This window comes from Aplidium turbinatum, chromosome 13, assembly GCF_918807975.1.
Source record: "Aplidium turbinatum chromosome 13, kaAplTurb1.1, whole genome shotgun sequence".
Taxonomy (NCBI): domain Eukaryota; kingdom Metazoa; phylum Chordata; class Ascidiacea; order Aplousobranchia; family Polyclinidae; genus Aplidium; species Aplidium turbinatum.
In genome coordinates, this window is record NC_137484.1 from 5,196,075 (window position 1) to 5,216,948 (window position 20,874).

Consider the following 20,874-nt stretch of genomic DNA (forward strand, 5'->3'; position numbering starts at 1 on the left):
ATACCGTTAAGATACGCGTCTGAGTCACAGGTGTCCACTATCCACCCATTATTTTAAATTTTTGTAATTGTAAGTTTCGTTGAAGTGTGAATAATGTAATGTCATTATAACAACTCCATGACTTTGATGTTCATCTCGATGTATGATTGTTTTCAATTCATTATGTTTCCCGCTTCAGTTTTGTCTGATTGGATGCTAAGGACAATACTTTGCATCTTGTATTTCTGAGAAAGACTAACCATATAATCCTTTATGCAAATTAGGTGTGTTTCGATAAGATTGTAAGCGACTACTATGTGTGGGCAAGCAACGCAGAGGTTTAAAGTTCTTCTGTTAGGAACTGGATTTGTGTCGCATCCTTTTGCAGAATACATGACGAAACAAGATGATACTCAATTGACTGTTGGTACAGTAACTCTGCTGTTTTTGTTTAATTTTGAAGTAAACGTGTTTGCAAAGATTCATTTTTGTGTGTAAACAAACTTATAGGTAATGCTTTCAAATTTTTATTTTGATACCAACGCAAAACTTATGTTATTTTTGTCACCAAATAAAGAAACAGTTTTATTCAAGAGAAAACAAAACTGGCCAGAATATACTAGCGACTGTTTAAGAATAAATAGACAAAGATAGACAAATACATCCTTGCAACCGCACGGTATTTAACACAATAATGCAATACAATAAAGATAAACTACAAATTACGAACGTTTTCGGCCATACACATGTTAGCACTTTTCAGGTAACAAAATAACTGATCCTATACATAAATTGAAAATACATAACTGATCTACATACAGTAAATCGAAAAAAGAAATGCGCAAGAATGAACCGGCAGAGGAGAGGCACATCACATAACGGTTAATTACGCGACGCAAAACACACCACATGACGCATAGGCGTGTGGGTGCCAGGATGTATTTGTCTGTGGTTCGAAAAAATCCACCTCTTTACCAAAATTGTGTTGTTCAAGAATGGTTCAAAGATATCAAGCTGTTTACTTCAGTGCCCGAATCTGTATCAAGTTTTCTCTTTTTACAGCATCTTGTATTCCTGAAGAAGTCAACAATCTTTCTAGAAAATACCATGAGATTTATCCAATTATTTTAGATGTAGCTAAAGAAAAGCAGCGTTTGGAGGAATTGTTACGTGAGCATGATCTTATTGTCAGGTTTGTAAAGTGAATACTTTTAACAAAGGTGTAAAAAAACAACATTGTTGCAGCTTACGTTGCAAAATATTCCTAACCGCGGTCTTTTCATTTCAGTCTTTTGCCATACACTCTTCATCCTATGGTTGCTGAGCTTTGTATAGCGCAAAGAAAAAATCTTGTAACAGCGAGTTATGCAAATCCTGCCATGAGGAAATTCCATCAAAGGTGACTACCGACTGATGAGAAATCGATAGTTGTTGTGTTTGCATCGATGCTACATCAAACGTGTGTGCTACTTTAAAGCACATGTCATTACAACAAAAAGTTTCATCTCACAAAAGTAGAAGATGGTTAGGATAAGTTAGTTGGCAGCTCCAACTATGCTGAAAAGACTCAGAAGCTCTGGACTCTACCTCCTGGACACATTTGAAAGTGTTTTTATCGGTTGAATACAGGGTGCTCTTAACATATCTATTCCCAGACAGTAAATCAGTCATTTTTACATTGATTCAGTATGCAGACGTTGAATCAATGTAAAAAACGACTGATTTGCTGTCTGGATTCATAGAAAGGCCACAAAAGAAGTTAAATGAATGTAAGACTCGCGTTCTATTTACACGTCACTATGATCGAGTCATTTGCGTTTTGTTTATTATTGTCTTGTTCCATGCACAGGAACATGGTTTTCATTGTGGATGTGATGCTATGTACAGTAAATGCCATTATTAGACGGCAATACTTGCAAAGAAATGTTCAACAAAAAGTGAATGCTCACTTGAAGGTTTTGTCGTGTTAAAGTTTAAATAACTTTCCAGTTTCACGCAAACCAAAAATTTGGAATATTTAGCAAATAACGTTTGATAATTTCAACTACTGATAATATCTCTTGATGTTTCAGAGCTCAGGATGCTGGTATCTCAATCTTAATGGAAGTTGGCTTGGATCCAGGAATAGATCACATGCTTGCCATGGAATGCTTTAAAGGCATAAGGGAGAGAAACGGAAAGGTTTGGGCTTTGGCAATTTTGATGCTGTATGCTTAAATTTTAATGTCTTTGTTGTATTTTTTTGACTTTATATCAGTATTGTCATGCAGGTTACGTCATTTGTGTCTTGGTGTGGGGGATTACCCGCCCCAGAAGCAGCTGACAATCCTCTGCGTTATAAATTCAGGTAGACGTCTAAACTTGATCCTTTTGCTTTATTCTACTGGCCGTTAGATGTAGGCTACTGTAGAGTAGAAGGCAGCAAACTGTGTTTCATCTGTTCATTATACAAATTCGGTTTTGTTCCCACTAATGGGGGTGGCCGATTCTTTCCTTGCAGCGATTGTCTTCACTCTTTTTCTCCATCTCATTTTGTCCATCACATCTTCTTTCAGTCCAATCTTGTGTCTTCCTCATTACTTTAGATATTTCCTTTCAAACGTTTGTGTTTCAAACATGGAGTGGTTATTTCAACTGAACCTACCCAGCGAGGAAACAATTTGATCATTGTTCGTTTGTTTAATCAGCACTTGTGTGACGTAAATCTTGCTTGATGGAATCTAATTTGTTTAGTTGGTTCCCAATGGGAGTTTTGATGGCCGCAACTGCCCCATCAAAGTATCTGAGAAGCGGTACAGTTGTGGAGAAGGGAAAGGGAGGAGATAATTACAGGACAGGCTTGTTTCCGATTGACTTCATGACGGATTTAAACCTGGAAGGAGTCCCCAACGGAAATGCCACCACTTACATAGATGAGTACCAACTTTATGACGCAACAACAGTGTTGCGTGGGACACTGCGTTACAAGGTAGCCACAAGTTTGACAATATTGCAGCCAATTTGTTCCCAGATTGTTTTGCTATTTCGTCAGGTTGTAGGTTTGTAGAATAGATATGTTCAATGTTCATGTCAAAATTTCTCGTGATTGTAAAATACTTTAAATACCTTTTTTTACTTCAAAATGCTGCTAGAAATATTTTCTTGGTGTAGAGTAACGTACTTACCAAGATGTTAGAAATCGGCTATTCAGCCGCATACGGTAGTTAGAGCTTCCAGCATCGGGGGACAATAAGACCTCTTGTTTCTTCTAAGGACAATATCTGAGCCCTTATTGTTACTCTTGTACATTATTAGATAAAATGTACAGTCAGTTTGGTGTCTCCTGATAATGCACCTGGAATCATGCCCCCTTACTACACCCATGTGGCTGACCCAATGAAATATATCTTTGGCATTTGTATGTACTGATCTGGGAGGTGAAGCAGCCTTACAAAACGTGGTATTAATAGAGCAAAAACATGACGGATTGAATCAACACTTGCAGTACACCATTATGAATATCTTACCAACATTGCTTCATCGTAGGGTTACGTTGATATCATGATAGGACTGTTGAATCTTGGCATTCTCAGCCTTGTACCAAGCCAAATGCTGTCCGAACAAGCCCCAGATTTAACGTGGGTAGGTTGTAAATAACTAATCGTTGATAAGTTCGGTAGCATTATATGAAGCTTGATTGATTAACTCACAGCCAGTGTGGTATATCTTAGTAGGCTAAATGTTACAGAGTTTGGCTTAAAATTTTTATGTGCAATAACTGTATAAAAAACATCTGCACATTACAAGCAATCTTGATTTACCGCACATAAATGGATGATTGGTTTTTTGAACTGTTCAATGCTCGTGGAATGTGTCGTCTGGCTGATAGAGGGTGGTAGCCTATGTGGAGCAAAATGTGTGCAACGTTGCATTACAGAAACAATTCATATCGAAACTACTAAACGCGGGAGAAAACATTTCCAACAATGAGTTGAAAAGTAAAGTATATGAAGCCGTTGGAGGGAGCCAGAGCAGATTGAGTGCCGTGGAGGAGTGAGTTGTTTGAAGGTTATCCGACTTTTATTCCAACAAATATGGCTCCTTTGTGTGAATTAAGTTTTAGGAAGGCGTTTTCAATGCCACATAATCACTGGTTTGTCATCACGTCGTAAATACCTGAATTGGTGATTTATAGGTTGATTTCACGTTTGTAGAGGTTGAACCAATGTAAAAGGCACCGGATTTGCTGGATAATGACGTAATCAACAACACGAGCTGTCAGCCATAGATGAAGGTTCAGTGCTGATGCTTTTATTTTCAGGCTGGGATTATTAAGCGACGCTCTTGTCAGTAAAGCTTCCGGCAATCCAATGTCATCTCTAGCTCGACATCTCTCCTCAAAGTTAGCTTATGGTGAGTTCCTTTTTCCTTCCTTGTGCTTAAAGTTACAATTACCTTGACAAGCAGTTGAGGGCTGTTCAAATAAAAAAACGCCATATGACGTCATGTTGGTGGATGACAAGTTTGACGTCATTTGTAGTTTATTCAAAAAAGGAAAGTTAAAGAACGATGATGCTCAACAAAATGACGTTGAATCAACGTTTAGGTTATCTTTTCAGAAAGCGACGAGCGGGACATGGTAGTGATGCGTCATGAAGTTGAGGCTGTGTTTAAGAACGGCTCCAAGGAGAGGCATAGTGTTGATCTGGTCGAGTATGGAGATCCTGGCAAATATACTGCCATGGCTAAGACCGTTGGATATCCTTGTGCTATTGCTGCTAGAATGCTTTTATTAGGTAAGTATCAAAGTTGCGCTTACGTGAAGCCAAGTGGTTGAAGTTATGGAGAGGTAGTGTAGTGAATGGCAGATATGCCAAAAGGCTTTAAAATGACTCAAAATTAAGTACTTCATGAGTCTTCACTTCGTGGCACTCGGTTTATTGTAGGAAAGTGGTGTGGAACTAAAATTAATTTCTACACCTTGCCTCAAAGATCCGCTTATCATGGCCGCCTATTGAGTGTGTGTCGTGTTTGCAAATTATTTATGTTTATTTGAAACAAGTGGTTGGTGAGGCTGGTTTTAATTGGCACATTGCCTTTTCTCACCAATAGGCCATAGAACAAAATTGGGGTTTCCTATGCAATTGGCTCAGGGAAGCCCAAACAGAGATAAATCGTAAAATTATGTTAAAGTCACTTCAAACAAAGTAAATTGTGCTTGGTTCTGAAACTAAAGAAAGGTTCCAGCTGTTATTAAATTTTAGCTCAAAGTGGCCACATTAAGCGTCGCTCCCTATTCAACTGTGACGTCATTGGCCATCTCAGTGTTGTGTTACCTAAAATATTGCCCTTTAAAAAAAAATCATGCCCCAAAACGTTATCCAAAGAAGCGCACTTGTGTGGCTTCGGTATTTTGTTTTGCCGAAATGTAACCATTAGCAATTGTTTGAAGGTCATATTGTCCAATATCTGGTTTGATGTTACACTTTCAAAGCTAAAAGTTGATTACGCCCATTTAGAAAATGTGATAAAAAATTACAGCAGATGATAAGCCACGGTCTGGATATCCGATAGACAGTAGCGTGAATAGACAACTGAGCCACGGGGGGAGGGGGGGGCTTTGTGCAATCGCCCCCCCCCCCCAAACAAATTAACTATTTAAATACTGTTACAAATACAGTACAACTTTTTAATACCGTTGTAATTCATGTTGAATGACGTTTCCGCCTAACAATTGCTGTTTCCCCCCTAAAATTTTCCTTTTAGATACGTCACTGGCCACGGACCAAAACAGTGGAAATAGTTAGGCGCATCAGTCATACATGTCATAGACGTTCTTGTCAGTTTGGATCTTAATGTTTTTCAGGTAAAATACAAGAAAAGGGAATATTACTTCCTACAAAAAGCGACATTTTTGAGCCAATTCTCAACGAACTTCAAAAATGCGGTATTCAGGCCAGGACTGACGTAATTCGAAGCTGATACCTTGCAAGGATGTTGATAAATTATGCTAAATATTTGTAATTTATATTAATTCTTTAAGAATCTTTATCATCGGACTAATGAAGTAGCCTATCTTTGGAATGTAATTTAAGCTTACATGTCTTGAAGCAAAGTTTGATACAATGTATCAAATCTTGTTAGGCCTCCGCTTTCTCTTTGGTGGCATTCATACCCTTTTAAAATAATGCTTACCGGACAACATTATTTTGTAGTTTGCAAATCATCATCATTGGCGTTTGCAAATGAAACTTTGTGACAAGAATTTCCCTCGCACAAATATATTTAATGGTCATATCAAACTGTGGAACAACCGTCGTCAGCTTTGACCACACATTTCATGATGGGAGTCTTATTGTGATGGAACAGATGGGTAGCGTTGGCTCATGGTAACAATGAGACTCAGCAGCGACGTCAAACGTCACAACACTTTATGACGAGGTATCAAAAACCACACACAAGACTTTACCAACGTTGCAAAACACAGTGGCGCCATACATGACCCCAACATCGCAATGGTTTCGATTACAATGTACTGAATCCGTTTCACTGATATGAATGCAATCATAGTGTTTGAAAACAATTACCGGAGCAGTAGACTAATATAGATTAATTTTTATCCTGTTTATATCAATCCATGGTAGCCTGTGTCACACATGGTAGTCAGGTCAGTTGTTTTCAACTTTTTTCTTTTAGAGCTTCGGTAGAGAGTTTGTCTTATTGAACCATAGGCATACGAAGCCGAGCAACTTGATCTTTTTTCTTTTATGGCCCAAATTAATTGCATAAAATTTCTGTGACTCATCAATCTTTTATATAAAGACAAAACTATAGAATTTTAAAGCAAAAAAACAGCAGAACATATTTCAAAACAGATTATTCAACTGAGCATTAGAGATACTTTCTCCTAAACATTGTTGACTAACTTGTAGCTACTAATTACAGTGGTTCTCAACATTTATGCCGTATTCCTCTATTGAAAGCCTCAACTATTGTCGATTCCGCCCAACAACAATTCACCAAAAAATATTAAAAACCGATCTCCACTACATGAGATCAAGTATGCTACTGCTTTCAGTTATAGCTTGATTGTAATCACAAAGTAGTCGATTACATCATAAAGTGTTGTAAAAATTCAACGTTGGTCTCAAAGTGTGTGCTCAATCATAAATAAATTAAACTTAGCCATGTTAAATGTTAATACATTAATTTAAATAAATTTTCCCTTCATTTACATTTCTTCTCAATTCCTCCTAAAACGATCTCCCAAGTTACAAATGGCTTCCTATGAAAACCTGTAGGAATAGCTTTAAATGAACTTCGGTATGTGATGCAATAGAAAGCGTTGGTTACATCACGCCGACAAAACTGTTTCAACAATTAGAATGAAAATTACCACTCTGTAGCAATCATTTCTTGTTGGTTTGTTACTGCAATCGAAACTAATAAACGAACACACAACTGTAAACTTAACTATAGTTGCACAAATGACACTACATTTTTCAATAAATCGAGCAAATTTTTTGATAGGCTTGTGGCTCACCTCAAAATGTTTCCATGGCCCACTGGTTGAGAACCGCTGCACTAGATATAAGGCTAAGACAAGTACGGTATGTTTTTTTTTTCACAAAAACAATCATCAGATGTTTGTTGTCCAAATCATTCCTGGTCTGCCTTTGTTTCTTTATAAAAACAATAGCAGTGCCAGTGTCGAATCGGAAATATGTTATCAGAATAGTCAAACGTTCTTTGAAACTACAAGTTTTGTGCTGTGTATTTTGTGCATGATATTAACACAACCATGCTGGCTTTTTGTAGCCGAACAATTGAAAATCATTTTTGTATATTTGATACAATTGATTTGCTTTTGTTTTAGTAATTTGTTGAAATGTTTTTCTCACCAAATCGGAATTTACACGATATGGCTTTCTACTGAACAAAACAGAGCCGTGCTCTTTCGATATACCGATTCTTTTTTTCAAATATGTAATGTCATTGTACAACGTTTCAAATTTCACAATAAAGTCAAAATTTGAAAGACAAGGCTGGCATGTTTCATTGAACAATTGCCAGTGCATGTCCATGGGCGAGTTTTTATTCAGGAGGTAATTAACAAAATCTTCGAAAGAAGCTGTGCTGTCACGGCGGTGTCTGTCCACAAGATTGTGACGTAGAGGTTTGTATATTTTGCAGATTCTTCTTGACATTTTAGCAAAATACCACGTAAACCCTGGGCTCGCCTTCACCATCTTTCCGTAGTACGCGGACACCAGGCGACTAAATGGGTCACGAACTGTTATAACCTGAACAACATTAAGTTTTTAAACGTCTTTTGGCATAAAGCTAATCTAAAACACCACAACTCTTTACAGCATCATCGTTTTTTAAAAATGCTGCATAAGACTTCAGCTTAATTTCCTCCAATGCCATCTCATGTGCAAACGCATTATTGTCTAACACTCAACAGGCCTACAGTTGCAAAGCTTAAACTAATCTAGTAGACTACAACTCTTTCACAAGAAACAGAAGTCTTGTAGGACTGTAATAGTTTGTGTGCTACTTGCAGTTAAATTCAAACCGGTTCTTTGCACAAAGTGGCGCACAAGTAAATTTGTTAGTGTATATAGCAGTACTTCGGAACGAAGATAGTGCCGGTAATTCAAAAATCACGTCATTTGCTTGCATTTCGTCCCGAAACAAATAAAGGCGAGACAAATAAATAAATGTGACTGTTATTCCTATTGCTGAGTGGGTTGCAAGCCCAACAATTTTTTTTAAAACGTCGCAACGAAAAAAGTTTAAAAACCCCTGACCTAGATGTTGCGTCATAAACGCTTGAATCTCCAACGAATAAATTTAATTATGACACAATAATGCACTTTGGGTAATCTGAAAGTTTGCTTAAATTGTATGATTTTATTTTAAGGGCGTCCATGCAGTGGCGTAGGAGCATATGCTGCCGCCCCTGGCTTTCGTTGAAAATGCCGCACTAAGTAGACTGCAGCAAATTTTGAAATAGTTTCATGTTCTAGCAATCTTTTCAATAAAAATCATTACATAAATTATAATGTGCCGCGTCTCAAAAGTTCTATATCGCTTGAGACAGAAGCCTCACTGTCTCAGCGTTAAGGCCAAAAATAAAAGACAAAAAATGGACAACAAATGTATTAGGCAAATAAAAGATCAATAGCCGCCTCAAAATTGAACTTTCCGAGCTTTCGCCTAAGCAAATTCAGCGATAATATCTTCAAAATCAAGTTTTTGAACGTAGGCTAGTCTGTTTCTATAGAAAGAATCGATAGAGCTGATGGCCGATCATCATTCATGGTAGAACGTAAATACGACTTTATCAGTTTGAGCTTTGAGAAACTCCTCTCACAGCTCGCAATTGAAACACCAATGGTAAGATAAGTTGCAGTTGTTGTTGCACTGTGCAGCAGCCGAGCAGAGCCAGAACCGCCAAGTGGCTGCTACGCCACTTCGTCCATGTGTCAACTTACGTGAGTTTCTCGCTTACTATCTGAAAGGCCTTCGCTACCACAGTTTGGAAACCACTGATTTAGACCGTTATTTACGCTGAAACTAAATAACGAAGTAAAAATCCGTTCTCCTGTTGCAGTCAATCCTACATGTTCCTCGTATTAAATTAAACCTATAGGCTACTAAGGCTAGCCTATTTCCTGACGTTAAATCAATAAATAAAATAAGAAAATTTGGCAACTAGGCTAAATAAAATTTATTAGTAGAGCTTTCGCCGCCGTAAAGAGGCTTCATCAATATTCTTTTTCAAATAGCAGTGTTACAGATATGGGAATGGACGAAGTGAGGTGGCTTCCAATAAACACGAGGCAGTGGAAGGACATCTTCTGCTGACTAACTAATTGCGTCAACATGAGTGTTGAAGCGCAATGGAGGTTCCTAGCTGACTAACGATTGTGGAACGTGAGTGGCCTTTCTGATTAAACTGGAACAGTAGATGAAATTAAAAATCTATTTTGTATTGTTGCCACGTTTTGAAACAGGCAGAGCAAGAAGTGGCGCAGCCTCCGTTAGAATTGTTTAGTGATTTTCCTTAATTGCCTTAAAACGTTGTACCGCTCGCTATCTTGTCTTGTGACCACACTCCCGCATAGTTTAAACAGATCGTTAACACCGTTTGTTGGTTTGGTTTTGAATCTTTATCCTCGGACTGACAAAGCCTTGATTGGTTATTCCTGGTAGTTTCGCATACTTGTAGAGGCTCTTGACGCAGGGCCGGTTATCGAGATTGATAGGCCTACCATATTTTCATCACCCAAAAAGAGGACATGTTTAGTAGGCTAAGCAAGTAAAATGCCAGTGGATTTTTACGTTTGCACAATTTTTACATCTTCTTAGAATTAGATGATTCTAGGCCCATGTAGCAGAAGTGACAAATAAAAAAACATAACTGATTTATTTGTCAGCTTCAGTCAATGAACATTTTGCTGTTCATTTGATTTTCTCCACAGAAACTATGCATTTTATATTTTGAGTTATAGCGTATTGTAGATGAAGAACTGCTCGATTTTTAACAATTCATTAAAAAAAATCTATACCTTCTGCAATATTTGAACTATTCTGTCCATTTTCTAATGTGCCATCATTTAAACAAAGCTAATGCAAGCTAGTTATCAGGTTTAAGACGCCTTTGCACTAGTTTTGGTATAGAACAGGGGTCACTAAGTGGCGGCCCGCGGGTCGCATGCGGCCCGCCACGCTGTTATGTGTGGCCCACGGAAGGTATCAGCATACAAGTATAACCAAAAATACTTTTCTTGAGGAGTTAAACAGCATGAAGGCAAAAAATACTTTCCAGGAAGCGTATTTTCGCTTTGCATACGATTCCACCGACCTACCAATCAGATTGTAGTTCTAAGTAGGGGTCATTTAAAGTTATTCTAATACGATGTCCATCCACACTGTCCCAGTGGTTGGTTAAAACGTCTGTTTTCGAATTTTGAAAATGTCTGTGAGCATAGGGTTGCTTATTTTAAGTTTGTAAATGTCATGAAAACACTAGTGTAGGTTTCAGAGATGTACGTATTCGCCACAAATTCTACGCCGTAGCCTTGCGGCGTAGACTTTTTGTTTACGCTAACGCTTACGGCCACATTTTTTTTGAATAGTTGTCGCTTGAGGCTACGCCGTAAAGTTTTCGCGGTTTTTCAGCGTATAGCGTCAACGCATACTTTTTAATGTCTTTTTTTCGCTACAACACGCCAATACCTTCCAGCGCTGCAGTTGAAAGAATGTTTTCAATGGGCAAAGACATATTGAATCCAAAACGCAGCAAAATGTCAGATGAACACTTTCAGATGCTTGTGTTTCTTCGTGGAAATTCAAAATAAAACTTGTTTGTTTCGAGTGGTTTATAGCGTGTGAATGTTTGGCACCTAGCAAAAAAAAATGAGTTTACGCTAGTGTATGCGCTGACGCTGACAACTTCTTTTATACGGCGTATGGTTTTTCGAACGTTTGCGTTTACGCTGACGGCGTCAATATTTTTTGTATGCGCGTACATCACTGGGTTTCACCGTTATTGTGTTTCACGAGCAGTGTTCCTTTATGCAAATTTTTGCTGGCAAAATAGGTCGGTGTGCCAACTCAATTTATAATAAATTGGCAAAATATTATATATAAATTTAAAGGCTTTTTCTGGTTGTATTATGAAAATATTTAGCTTTGTACTGAAAATTTTTGTTAGTCAACGATTCTTGCCATGCTGATAAGCACCGCAAGTGACAGTTGTCTAATAATAAAGCATCTGCAGCTAATAAGGCCCGGCCAGTAATAAGGCCCACTCCCGGGATCTCCGTTGTTACAAATCTCTTAAACAAAATTGGAAGCTCTGATTGCTGCTATGGTGAATTGAGACTAACTGGTAAAGTTTCACAGCCTAAAGTTGAGAACTTTTTGAGTTACGGAAAGTTGAAGTTTGGGGGGACTGAAATTGAGTGGTTTTATTAATTTTCACATATTTTAGACTGTTCTGCAGTTAACAAACCTTTTTGACTTCCGTTTTTTTGCATTTTATGTGAAAGATATGTGCATGCTGATGCAGTAAAACCAACAAATTTGAACTTTTTTTTCTAATTAAAGCAAGACTGATAATGATGATCAGAAGACTAGGCTAATTTTGGTGATGAGGCCCATGAGCCCCTGGGGTAACGTTGTGCACCCTTGGTTAAGAAAGTGAGGGTTAAAGACTTGAATGACCTAAACAATTCTTGTTACACCATTAATCCAATTTGTTATTGCAATGGAAATATCATAATTTCAGAATCAAAATACTTTATCATCCCTACCATATCTAAAAACACCATGTGGCTTTTTAAAAAATGGAGCATGGGGCGGGGGAGGGAATAGTTGTCTCTGTGTATTTAATTATTAGTTATGTGCCTGTGTTGTCGATTAGAATTTGTTTTGTGGTGTTGTTATAGTGAAAATACACCTTTGCCATCACTTTTGGTGCTAATTCAAACCGGGCCTTATTCACAACACGTGCATCTAATAAGGCCCGCTTGAGATTTTTTTTAATATTTTACAACCCATTTTACTTAGAAACTTGTTTCATAGATATGTTGTTTAGATAGACCCAAAGTATCCTCATTCCAAGTTTCGTTCAAAATTATGCAGTATTTACAAAAATATTGAGGTTTGAAAATTAGCGGGCCTTATTAGCTGCAGGTAGCCTACCTTAGTTATACGGGCACAAACACAAAAAGGGAACAACTAAGTTAATATCAATGAAAAAAAAAGCCAGCTATTATTAAAAAGCCAGCCAGCCATTATCAACCTACTCAATTTTGAAAATTAGCGGGCTTTACTAGCTGCAGGTGCGTTAATCAAAGAAAGACGGTTTTATAGACTCTTATAAAAGGATGAAAAACTCACTCATTGGTGTTTTTGAGATAACACTGTTCATGAGTTACGATAGAAACGTTTTTTCAGTGATTTTCACAAGAGTTTGTTTCATGGTGCATGGTTTCTTTCTCCCTGTTATTGGAGCCTATTTTTTGCTAATATGTTTGCAGGTCACTATTGTTGCCTGTATTGCGATGTGTCAAACATTTCCATGTTCACTAAAACTGTTAATGGCAAGACATCTTTTGTGAAGCGAAGTGACAACACCACTCTTGCTTGACGATGAATATTCTGATGAAACCGCTCGCCTCGCTATAAGTGCGCAAAACAAGTGGCTTCGTTTATTAGGTATTGTTAAAGAAGTCAAAAGTGTTATTGAAGGAGCTTGGCCTTGCAGTAGCGTTGTTCGACTAATTTTGTTGCTGCGGTATTTTAAGATAAATATTAACAACATGTAACGCTGGATACTGAGTACGAAATGCGTTCATTTCTAGCATAAGAGTCAACCTCCCTAAAATTTTATTAGTGCGGCCTGCCACAGCTCTCCTTAGTGCCAAAGTGGCCCGCATGCAAAAACGGTTGTTAACCCTTGGTATAGAATATAGATCGAACAGTTTAACATTAGGTTATCAGTGCCAACATTTTTTTCTGACAGATACTTTCCACACACCGCTGAAAAGCGTTATCCTATTCTTTGGTGTAAGGGAACGTTCAAATATTACGTAACGCTTTTTTTCCGAATTTTTGACCCCCCCTCCCCCATGTAACGCCAACGTAACGCTTTTTTCAATCCCCTCTCCCCCATGTAACGCTTTTTCACTACGAATTCAGCACAAAAAACTACCATTCCGTACTCGAAAGCGTTACGTAACGTTTTGCTTGAACCCCCTCCCCCCCGATGTGACGCTAACGTAACGCTTTGCATAAACCCCTCCCTCCCCCTCGAAGGCGTTACGTAATATTTGAACGTTCCCTAAGACAGCATATAAGCATCCAATCAAAGGATGTGAACTCGGAAAATGAAATTAGTGGTCTATTCATGCAAATAGGCAACACAAGAGTCGAACAATAGAAATACATCTGACGTGGTCATCGAGTAACACTGCCTTCGTTTGCCACAGAAATAAATGTATCCACCATATCCACAGCAAGCAATGTATTGCCAACCTCAAAGTCAATAAACACTTTTCTTAAACAAGGATAGCTTACTTCTGCCACAGCTCACAGAAAACATACTTTTCCTTTTTGGTATCGTTGCTGCCTTATTTAGCTTTCGCCAAGGTCACATAAAAATATAACCTTGTTGAAAATGATAGCAATGCAGAAAAGAGGACATTTCAGCATTTTCAAGTGTCCTCGGAGGACAATTCATTTTTTATGAAAAAAGAGGACAAATCCTCCTAAAAGAGGACATATGGTAGCCCTAGAGATTGACAGAGTGAAGTTTCCGATTGTTGAAGTCTTGTTGCTGGGAAATTATTCCATGCACTAGGTGCCGCTGAATGGAGAGCAGTCCTGAAATGCGTTGCTCAAGTTAATGGGGCAGACGGGTTAGTACTTCAGTTGTGTTTATAGCCTACGTAGCTCAGTGCAGATTGAATGCGAAACCGCAGTCGGTACAGAATCAATAGCCTACAAAAAATGGTTTTACCAAATGTAAGAATGTTTCTTTCCGATAGCCTACCAATGTGGCTATTCTCGGATGGCGGAGGACTTACCTTGTAAGACTCTCTCCAGTTTAGCTCTCTTTCTTTTAAATTAGCGGTAGACCCAATATGAATATTTTTTCTTGCTATTTTCAAGAAATCTATTCCGTTTTTTCGAGTTCTCTCATACTGTTTTTTGGTGATATGCCCTTCTATCAAAAGCACTGCCTTTATCCAAGTGCTTGACCCGCATTTTGGAATAGAACAAACCGCAAACTGGTCAAAAGAGACATGGTCTGAATATTTTACTGAGTGATCAATTACAGCTAAGCTTATTTCGAAACTGCACATGATCCTTTTAAAATTGAAAATGCTATCTAACCGCACAGCCCCTATAACATTGATGGTTAACTCACAAGCCACGATGACGACCCTGTCACCCTCCTAGAGTGTAGCCTGTAGTGCAGGGGTTCCCAACTTTTTTTACGCAGTGGCCCACTTTGAAAATTTTGAATAATCAACGGCCCCCCTATTTTTTTAACTTTTAAAAAAATCAAGCAACGTCATTTTAATGAAAAAACTTGTTTATACAGTAACCGGTAGGTTACTACTATTTTTATTAAATTTTAATTTATTTCTTTTGTTATAAATAGTGTTGGAGTGGACTTAGCTATGATAAATTAAAAAAATTATTATTTTCAAATTTTTTCATGGCCCCCTTGAAAAAGGCTCATGGCCCCCAGGTTGGGAACCCCTGCTGTAGTGTGTTATGTGAACAGACTCTTGTTCGGATAACTCCGCATGCTTGGAAGTGAAGAGGCTTTGAATCACTAGCGTCCTGTCGATGAGGTCGACACTGGTCGCATTTTGGCGGGATTCCAGATATTGTTGTGTAACAGTTCCTAAAATTTGCCAGCAAATCTAGCTTTTCCCCCAGTTGGCTAGGATGCTTGAGTGCTTCTATCATTACAGCATATGTGCTACTTTAAGATGTTCGCTACTTTTCAGTAGCAATTGGGCAGGATATCCTAAAAACATCTGACAACCTTGAACCCCATTCATCAGAGGTGTACAGATCCAAGATTTTATGATCCTGATCCGACCTTGTTTTTGCTTTTTGAGATCCGGATCCGGAAATTTCTAGATATCTCAGATCCGGATTCGAAACAGATCTGAAGTAATTTTATGTCTGAAATTTTATAAGTAAAGTATTTCACTAGGCTATATGACACATTCACACTTTTTTAAAACTAGTTTATAAAATGAATTCATGAAATTCAATAGCTTACTCGGCTACTTGGGTGTATGACGCATAGCCTACTACCGTACATCATGCATTAGGCTACTGGCTGATTACCACTTATAGCACTTTTGGTCCCTACAATCATAACAAGCATTTTAACTTGTAATCTGCCATCTTTCTTCATTTAAATACATATTTGCATAACTACTTTTGCTGAAATAACCATTCAGTGCATACCAAAGCAATAACTAGACAGTCCCTCGTGGCGTTCGTCACAAATTCATTCCCACTTGGGACAAGGAATGTGACTTACACTACAATGCCTTTTTGAGCGCTGACTCAAATGAAGATGCTGCAGTCAGTGCCTCAGACTTGATGAACTGTCTTGACAAAAAGCGATTAAAGCGTTGGCAGGATACAGTCCAATCAATCGATTTTACCTACTCCAGCAGGAAGGCATGGAAGACGTTCAACCGTCTCACTGGCCGCAGTTCAAAACCATTTAAACCCTGCCCTGTATCAGCCAACAGCATTGCCCATCAACTTCTAGCTAATGAAAAATTCCCTGGTGCTGACAAGAAACACAAACTTAAAGTAAAACAGGAGTGTAGCAGACTTTGGATTGCCCCGAGTGTTGATGGCGTTTTGTCAGCTCCTTTTTCTACCCAAGAGCTGCAAACGGCGATCCAACAGCTGAAATGTGGTAAAGCTCAAGGACCCGATCACATACCACCAGAGTTTCTAAAACACTGCGGCTAAAACACATGTCTTTCCTGGCTTAAAGACTTTTATTCAATCTAAGCTTATCTCAACCGCAACACAATTCCTAAGATATGGCGTAAGGCTAGCGTGATTGCCCTACCCAAACCGAAAAAACCGTTGGACGACCTCAAGAGCTATCGTCCTATTTCTCTCCTCTGTGTCCCCTACAAGATTCTTGAGCGGCTCATTATGACACGCCTTGAACCAGTCATTGAACCGCAACTTCCCGCAGAACAAGCTGGCTTCCGCCATGGGCGTTGCCCAACCGATCAAACAACTAAATTGACCAATGACATAGAGGATAGTTTCGAGAGGAGAAATAAAGCCGGTGTCATATTAGTAGACTTAACGGCTGCTTATGACACAGTGTGGCACCAAGGCCTAGTGCTTAAACTCCTACAAAAAATTCCTAACAAACAACTTGTTCGCTTTCTCGCTAACATTATAGCAAACCGCTCATTTGTGTTGAAAACTAGCGGCGGACAATCCAGCCGCCCCCGTCGTCTAAGGAATGGAGTTCCACAAGGATCTTGCTTAGCACCCATGTTATTCAATATTTATATTAGCGACATTCCCCAGACAAAGTCCACACAGTAGGCTACAGCTACGCAGACGATTTGGCCCTCCTATATACAAACAAAAATTGGACTAAGGTAGAGGATGTACACACCGAGGATATGAAGCTGATCTCACAATACCTAAAGGACTGGAGACTAAAACTCAGCACAGCTAAAACCACCATCACACCTTTCCACCTCAACAACATGGAAGCTGGCCGTCAGTTACGAGTCCCCTAGATGGAACCCAAGTTATCCGACATAACCCCTGCCCTACATATCTGGGAGTGACCTTGGATCGGCAACTCACGTATAAAAAACACTGTGACTCAGTTCGTGTCAAAGCATCAGCAAGAAACAACCTTCTTAGATGTCTAGTTGGGTCGACTTGGGGATCCAAAACCCCAACACTGCGCACTAGTGCTCTAGCGCTTGTGTAGTGTGTACAGTGCTGCCGAATATGCTTCTCCAATCTCCAGTCTGGTGCCGCAGCACCCACGCAGGAAAAGTAGATATCACCCTTAACGACACCATGCGCATAATCACTGGATGCCTGCGTCCAACTCCCACAGACTTACTACCAGTGCTTTCAGGCATCGCCCCACCAAAACTACGCAGAGAGAATTCCACCATACGGCTCGCATTAAAGGCAGAGGTCAATGATCGCCATCTCCTCCACTCTAGTCCTTGACGCACAACAGCTCACACGTCAACGCCTGCCTTCCGGGCGCTCTTTTTCTCGACACATTGTGGCGCTTCATGAAGGTCACTTCGACCTGATGAAGTCATGGAGAGACCGTTGGGAAACCATCTCACGGCCCAACCAGTTCCAAGTCACACCAGGCACTACGGTACCACCTGGCTCAGACCTGCCAAAAAATAATAGGTGACTCTGAATCGCCTCCGTACTGGTGTTGGTCGCTTCAAGCACAATATGTTTAGTTGTTTACCTGGGGATTGTGTGACTCACCAGCCTGTGTTTGTGGTGACTGTCAAACAGCACAGCACATCATAAATCACTGTCCAGTGTTTCGACCTACTCCTGCAGAACATGTGGATCTCATAGACCCTGATATGAAAACTTTGCTCTGGTTGCAACAATTGGGAGATGTTGCCTGAATTGCTGCATCATAAGCAAGCAGAAGAAAGCAATAGGCCTACCTAAAATATGTAGGCTGTAAGCTTAATAATGAAATAGAGTCTATCATCAATCAATCATCAATCATTTTATTTTTCGTCATTAACGCGTCCGGGACGAAAAAGATACTAACTACAAAAATCGATATAAACCTACCAGCACGTTAACGAAGGGGAAAAGGTGGCAAAACCTTGAAAGGTTTAAAACATTTTTCAATTTAATGTAACCCTAGTAGCCTACGTTGCAACCCATGCATGTTTATCTCTCTACCCACAAACATTTTCAATACTTAGGATACTGCAGTAAACAAGCAACAAGCAAAAATAGGCCTAATGATTAAAGTTTGGAAAAACTATGATCTCATAACAACATCAACTTTGATTGGACCAAAATTTCAGTGTTGCCACGAACGCAATGGTGCAAAACTTTCTGGTTTGGAAATGTTGTCAGGAGCTCATAAAAAATGTTATATCTTTGTACACAAAATTTAAAAAAATCATGAAAATTTAAAATCAGGATCCTATCTGGATCCGTTTATTTAAAAAAAAAAACAAGATCCAGATCCGATGACAAACATAAGCTCCGGATCCGGTACACCTCTGCAATGCACTGGTTTAAATTCAGATTAGTGCAAAGTTGCCACATGTTTTTGAACTTTCCAGCTCAATTGCTACTGAAAAGTAGCCGAATGGTCACAAGTGAGAAAAGTAGCTCAATGTATTTAGTCAAAATCGAAACTTCGGTGAAAATAAAACGAAACAAAAAACGCGACTGCTAGAATTTTCCACCGCTCCAAGACAAAACTATCCCAATTCCGGGTGAAAACCGCGGAACTGGCAACTCTGGATCAGTGTTTCAATTCAATTTATTGATTTGATCTTTATCCTCGGGTTGGAAAAGCTTCTTTGAGAGCTTAATCCTGGCAGTTTCGCATACTTGTAGAGACTTTGAACTGATGACGCAGGGCCGCTCACCGAGATTGACAGACTGAAATTTCCGATTGGGGAACGTTCAAATATTACGTAACGCCTTCGAGGGGAGGGGGGGTTTATGCAAAGCGTTACGTTAGCGTCACATTGGGGGGGAGGGGGTTCAAGCAAAACGTTACGTAACGCTTTCGAGTACGGAACGGTAGTTTTTTGTGCTGAATTCGTAGTGAAAAAGCGTTACATGGGGGAGGGGGGGATTGAAAAAAGCGTTACGTTGGCGTTACATGGGGGAGGGGGGGGTCAAAAATTCGGAAAAAAAGCGTTACGTAATATTTGAACGTTCCCTTGGTGAAGTATTGTTGCAGAGGAATTGTTCAATCCATCATGTGCCTCTGAATAGAGAGCAGTCTTTAGAATGCGTTTATCAAGCGCACACCCCGAGAGTCGAACCAGCGCCGCTTGATCTTGAAGCTTCTTCGTTCACAAAGTCACGCGCTAACCAACTGAGCAATCAAACTGGACTTCTGAATTCTGACTACCAAAGCGAAAACAATAGCCTACTTGCATGTTGCAATAATATAGCAAGGTATAAATATCGTTAAGTTTAGGCTACGGTTATACAAAAACTACCTGGTAGGTTTTGGAATACAAACTTTTTGAGTGGACGTGTTGATCCCTTTTGGATGGACATTGCTTTTTCTTAAATGTATCCCGACAAACTGCTTTCAATGTTGCTTGTCGCGCTTTCTGGGTAGCTTCAGTGAGCTTTACCGCGTGATCCCAATTGCTCATGTTGTGATTTATTTCAACCGTTGCTATTTCTGTCGCTGGAATTGGGTATTTCAAGTCTGAGTTGTGGTTATTTAATTGTTCAATAACAAAATAAATCAAAAATCCAGCAGATAAACCTACTAAGAAACTAAACTTCGATCCCATAATGAGTTTAAAAAGGTACGCAATAGCTATCGGTTGGAAGTCCTAAGCTAATAAACAGATTTTGTTTAACCAAACAAATATTTGAAAATGTTACAAAGTATTAACTAAATTTTGTCTGGAACGATCCTCGACGACTAAGTTTCTGTGATTTTCATTTAAAACCGCTTCCATGTATGTTATGTGTAGCCTAGTATTGCCAGATTCCCATCAGTGATTTTTTTTCCAGCACCGATCCTCAGTGTTCCTAATTACCTGACCTACGAATTTCAAAACTTCAGTCACACCATACTGTTTTAGTAGTATCCCGAAAAAGTTTTTACTTTTTTAATAAATTGGAATGACATAGCGACATGCTCTTAATCGGTGGCGAACCGGAGCCCTTTTGAGCGAGAACAGAGTTCTCACCACTTATGCAAGAGGCAGTCAATGCTTGGAATCAAGTGCGACAATAAAAGTAGTGTTTTTTCTACAAAAAAAAATCATTAACTCTGCTGCTACTTTTGCCACGTCCTAGTTTTCTAAAAAAAATTCAATTCCTCAGTCGCAACTCGCAATTTTATTTCTCCAACAGCCTTTTTAGTTTTTCTAATTGGGGAGAACTTTCCTATCTGGCAAACAGTCAATGAGTCAAACACTACTGAAAAGTAGGCTCAGTGATGCCAGGTTATTTTTTAACACCAAGCAAGTGAATTTAAAAAACAGACAAATCAACACAAAAGCAAGCCCAATAATTTGCAACCAATAGCAATCAATATTAAGCACGCATTTTGACAGTTTAAAATTTTAAACATAAATTTTTAAGTTGATACAGCACGTTTAT

The 20,874-nt window shown here is 39.0% G+C and overlaps 2 protein-coding genes across 2 annotated transcripts; one reads left to right on the top strand and one right to left on the bottom strand.

The window, feature by feature from the left end:
- Positions 1-294: 294 nt before the first annotated feature.
- On the top strand, positions 295-5,940 carry LOC145782322 (alpha-aminoadipic semialdehyde synthase, mitochondrial-like). The gene is made up of 11 exons (XM_082594113.1): positions 295-406; positions 1,042-1,171; positions 1,268-1,378; positions 2,052-2,160; positions 2,250-2,326; positions 2,713-2,947; positions 3,505-3,600; positions 3,896-4,011; positions 4,280-4,371; positions 4,578-4,754; positions 5,825-5,940. The coding sequence occupies exons 1-11, from the start codon at positions 295-297 to the stop codon at positions 5,938-5,940; spliced, it is 1,371 nt and encodes a 456-aa protein (XP_082450239.1).
- Positions 5,941-7,031: 1,091 nt separating this feature from the next.
- On the bottom strand, positions 7,032-20,081 carry LOC145781867 (carbohydrate sulfotransferase 9-like). Its single transcript, XM_082593548.1, has 2 exons — positions 19,749-20,081; positions 7,032-8,261 (listed from the first exon to the last, which is right to left on the bottom strand). Exons 1-2 carry the CDS (start codon positions 20,052-20,054, stop codon positions 7,749-7,751), a joined length of 819 nt encoding a protein of 272 aa, XP_082449674.1. The 5' UTR covers positions 20,055-20,081; the 3' UTR covers positions 7,032-7,748.
- Between the last annotated feature and the right edge of the window lie 793 nt (positions 20,082-20,874).

Bases quoted from the DNA above. Each gene is read 5' to 3' on its own strand.
- LOC145782322 (XM_082594113.1), top strand. From the start codon at position 295: ATGTGTGGGCAAGCAACGCAGAGGTTTAAAGTTCTTCTGTTAGGAACT. The intron at 1,379-2,051 runs GTGACTACCGAC...TTGATGTTTCAG, and splicing joins ATGAGGAAATTCCATCAAAG to AGCTCAGGATGCTGGTATCT. The intron at 2,327-2,712 runs GTAGACGTCTAA...TAATTTGTTTAG, and splicing joins CCTCTGCGTTATAAATTCAG to TTGGTTCCCAATGGGAGTTT.
- LOC145781867 (XM_082593548.1), bottom strand. From the start codon at position 20,054: ATGGGATCGAAGTTTAGTTTCTTAGTAGGTTTATCTGCTGGATTTTTG. The intron at 8,262-19,748 runs GTAGTTTTTGTA...AATGTTGTTCAG, and splicing joins TGTATTCCAAAACCTACCAG to GTTATAACAGTTCGTGACCC.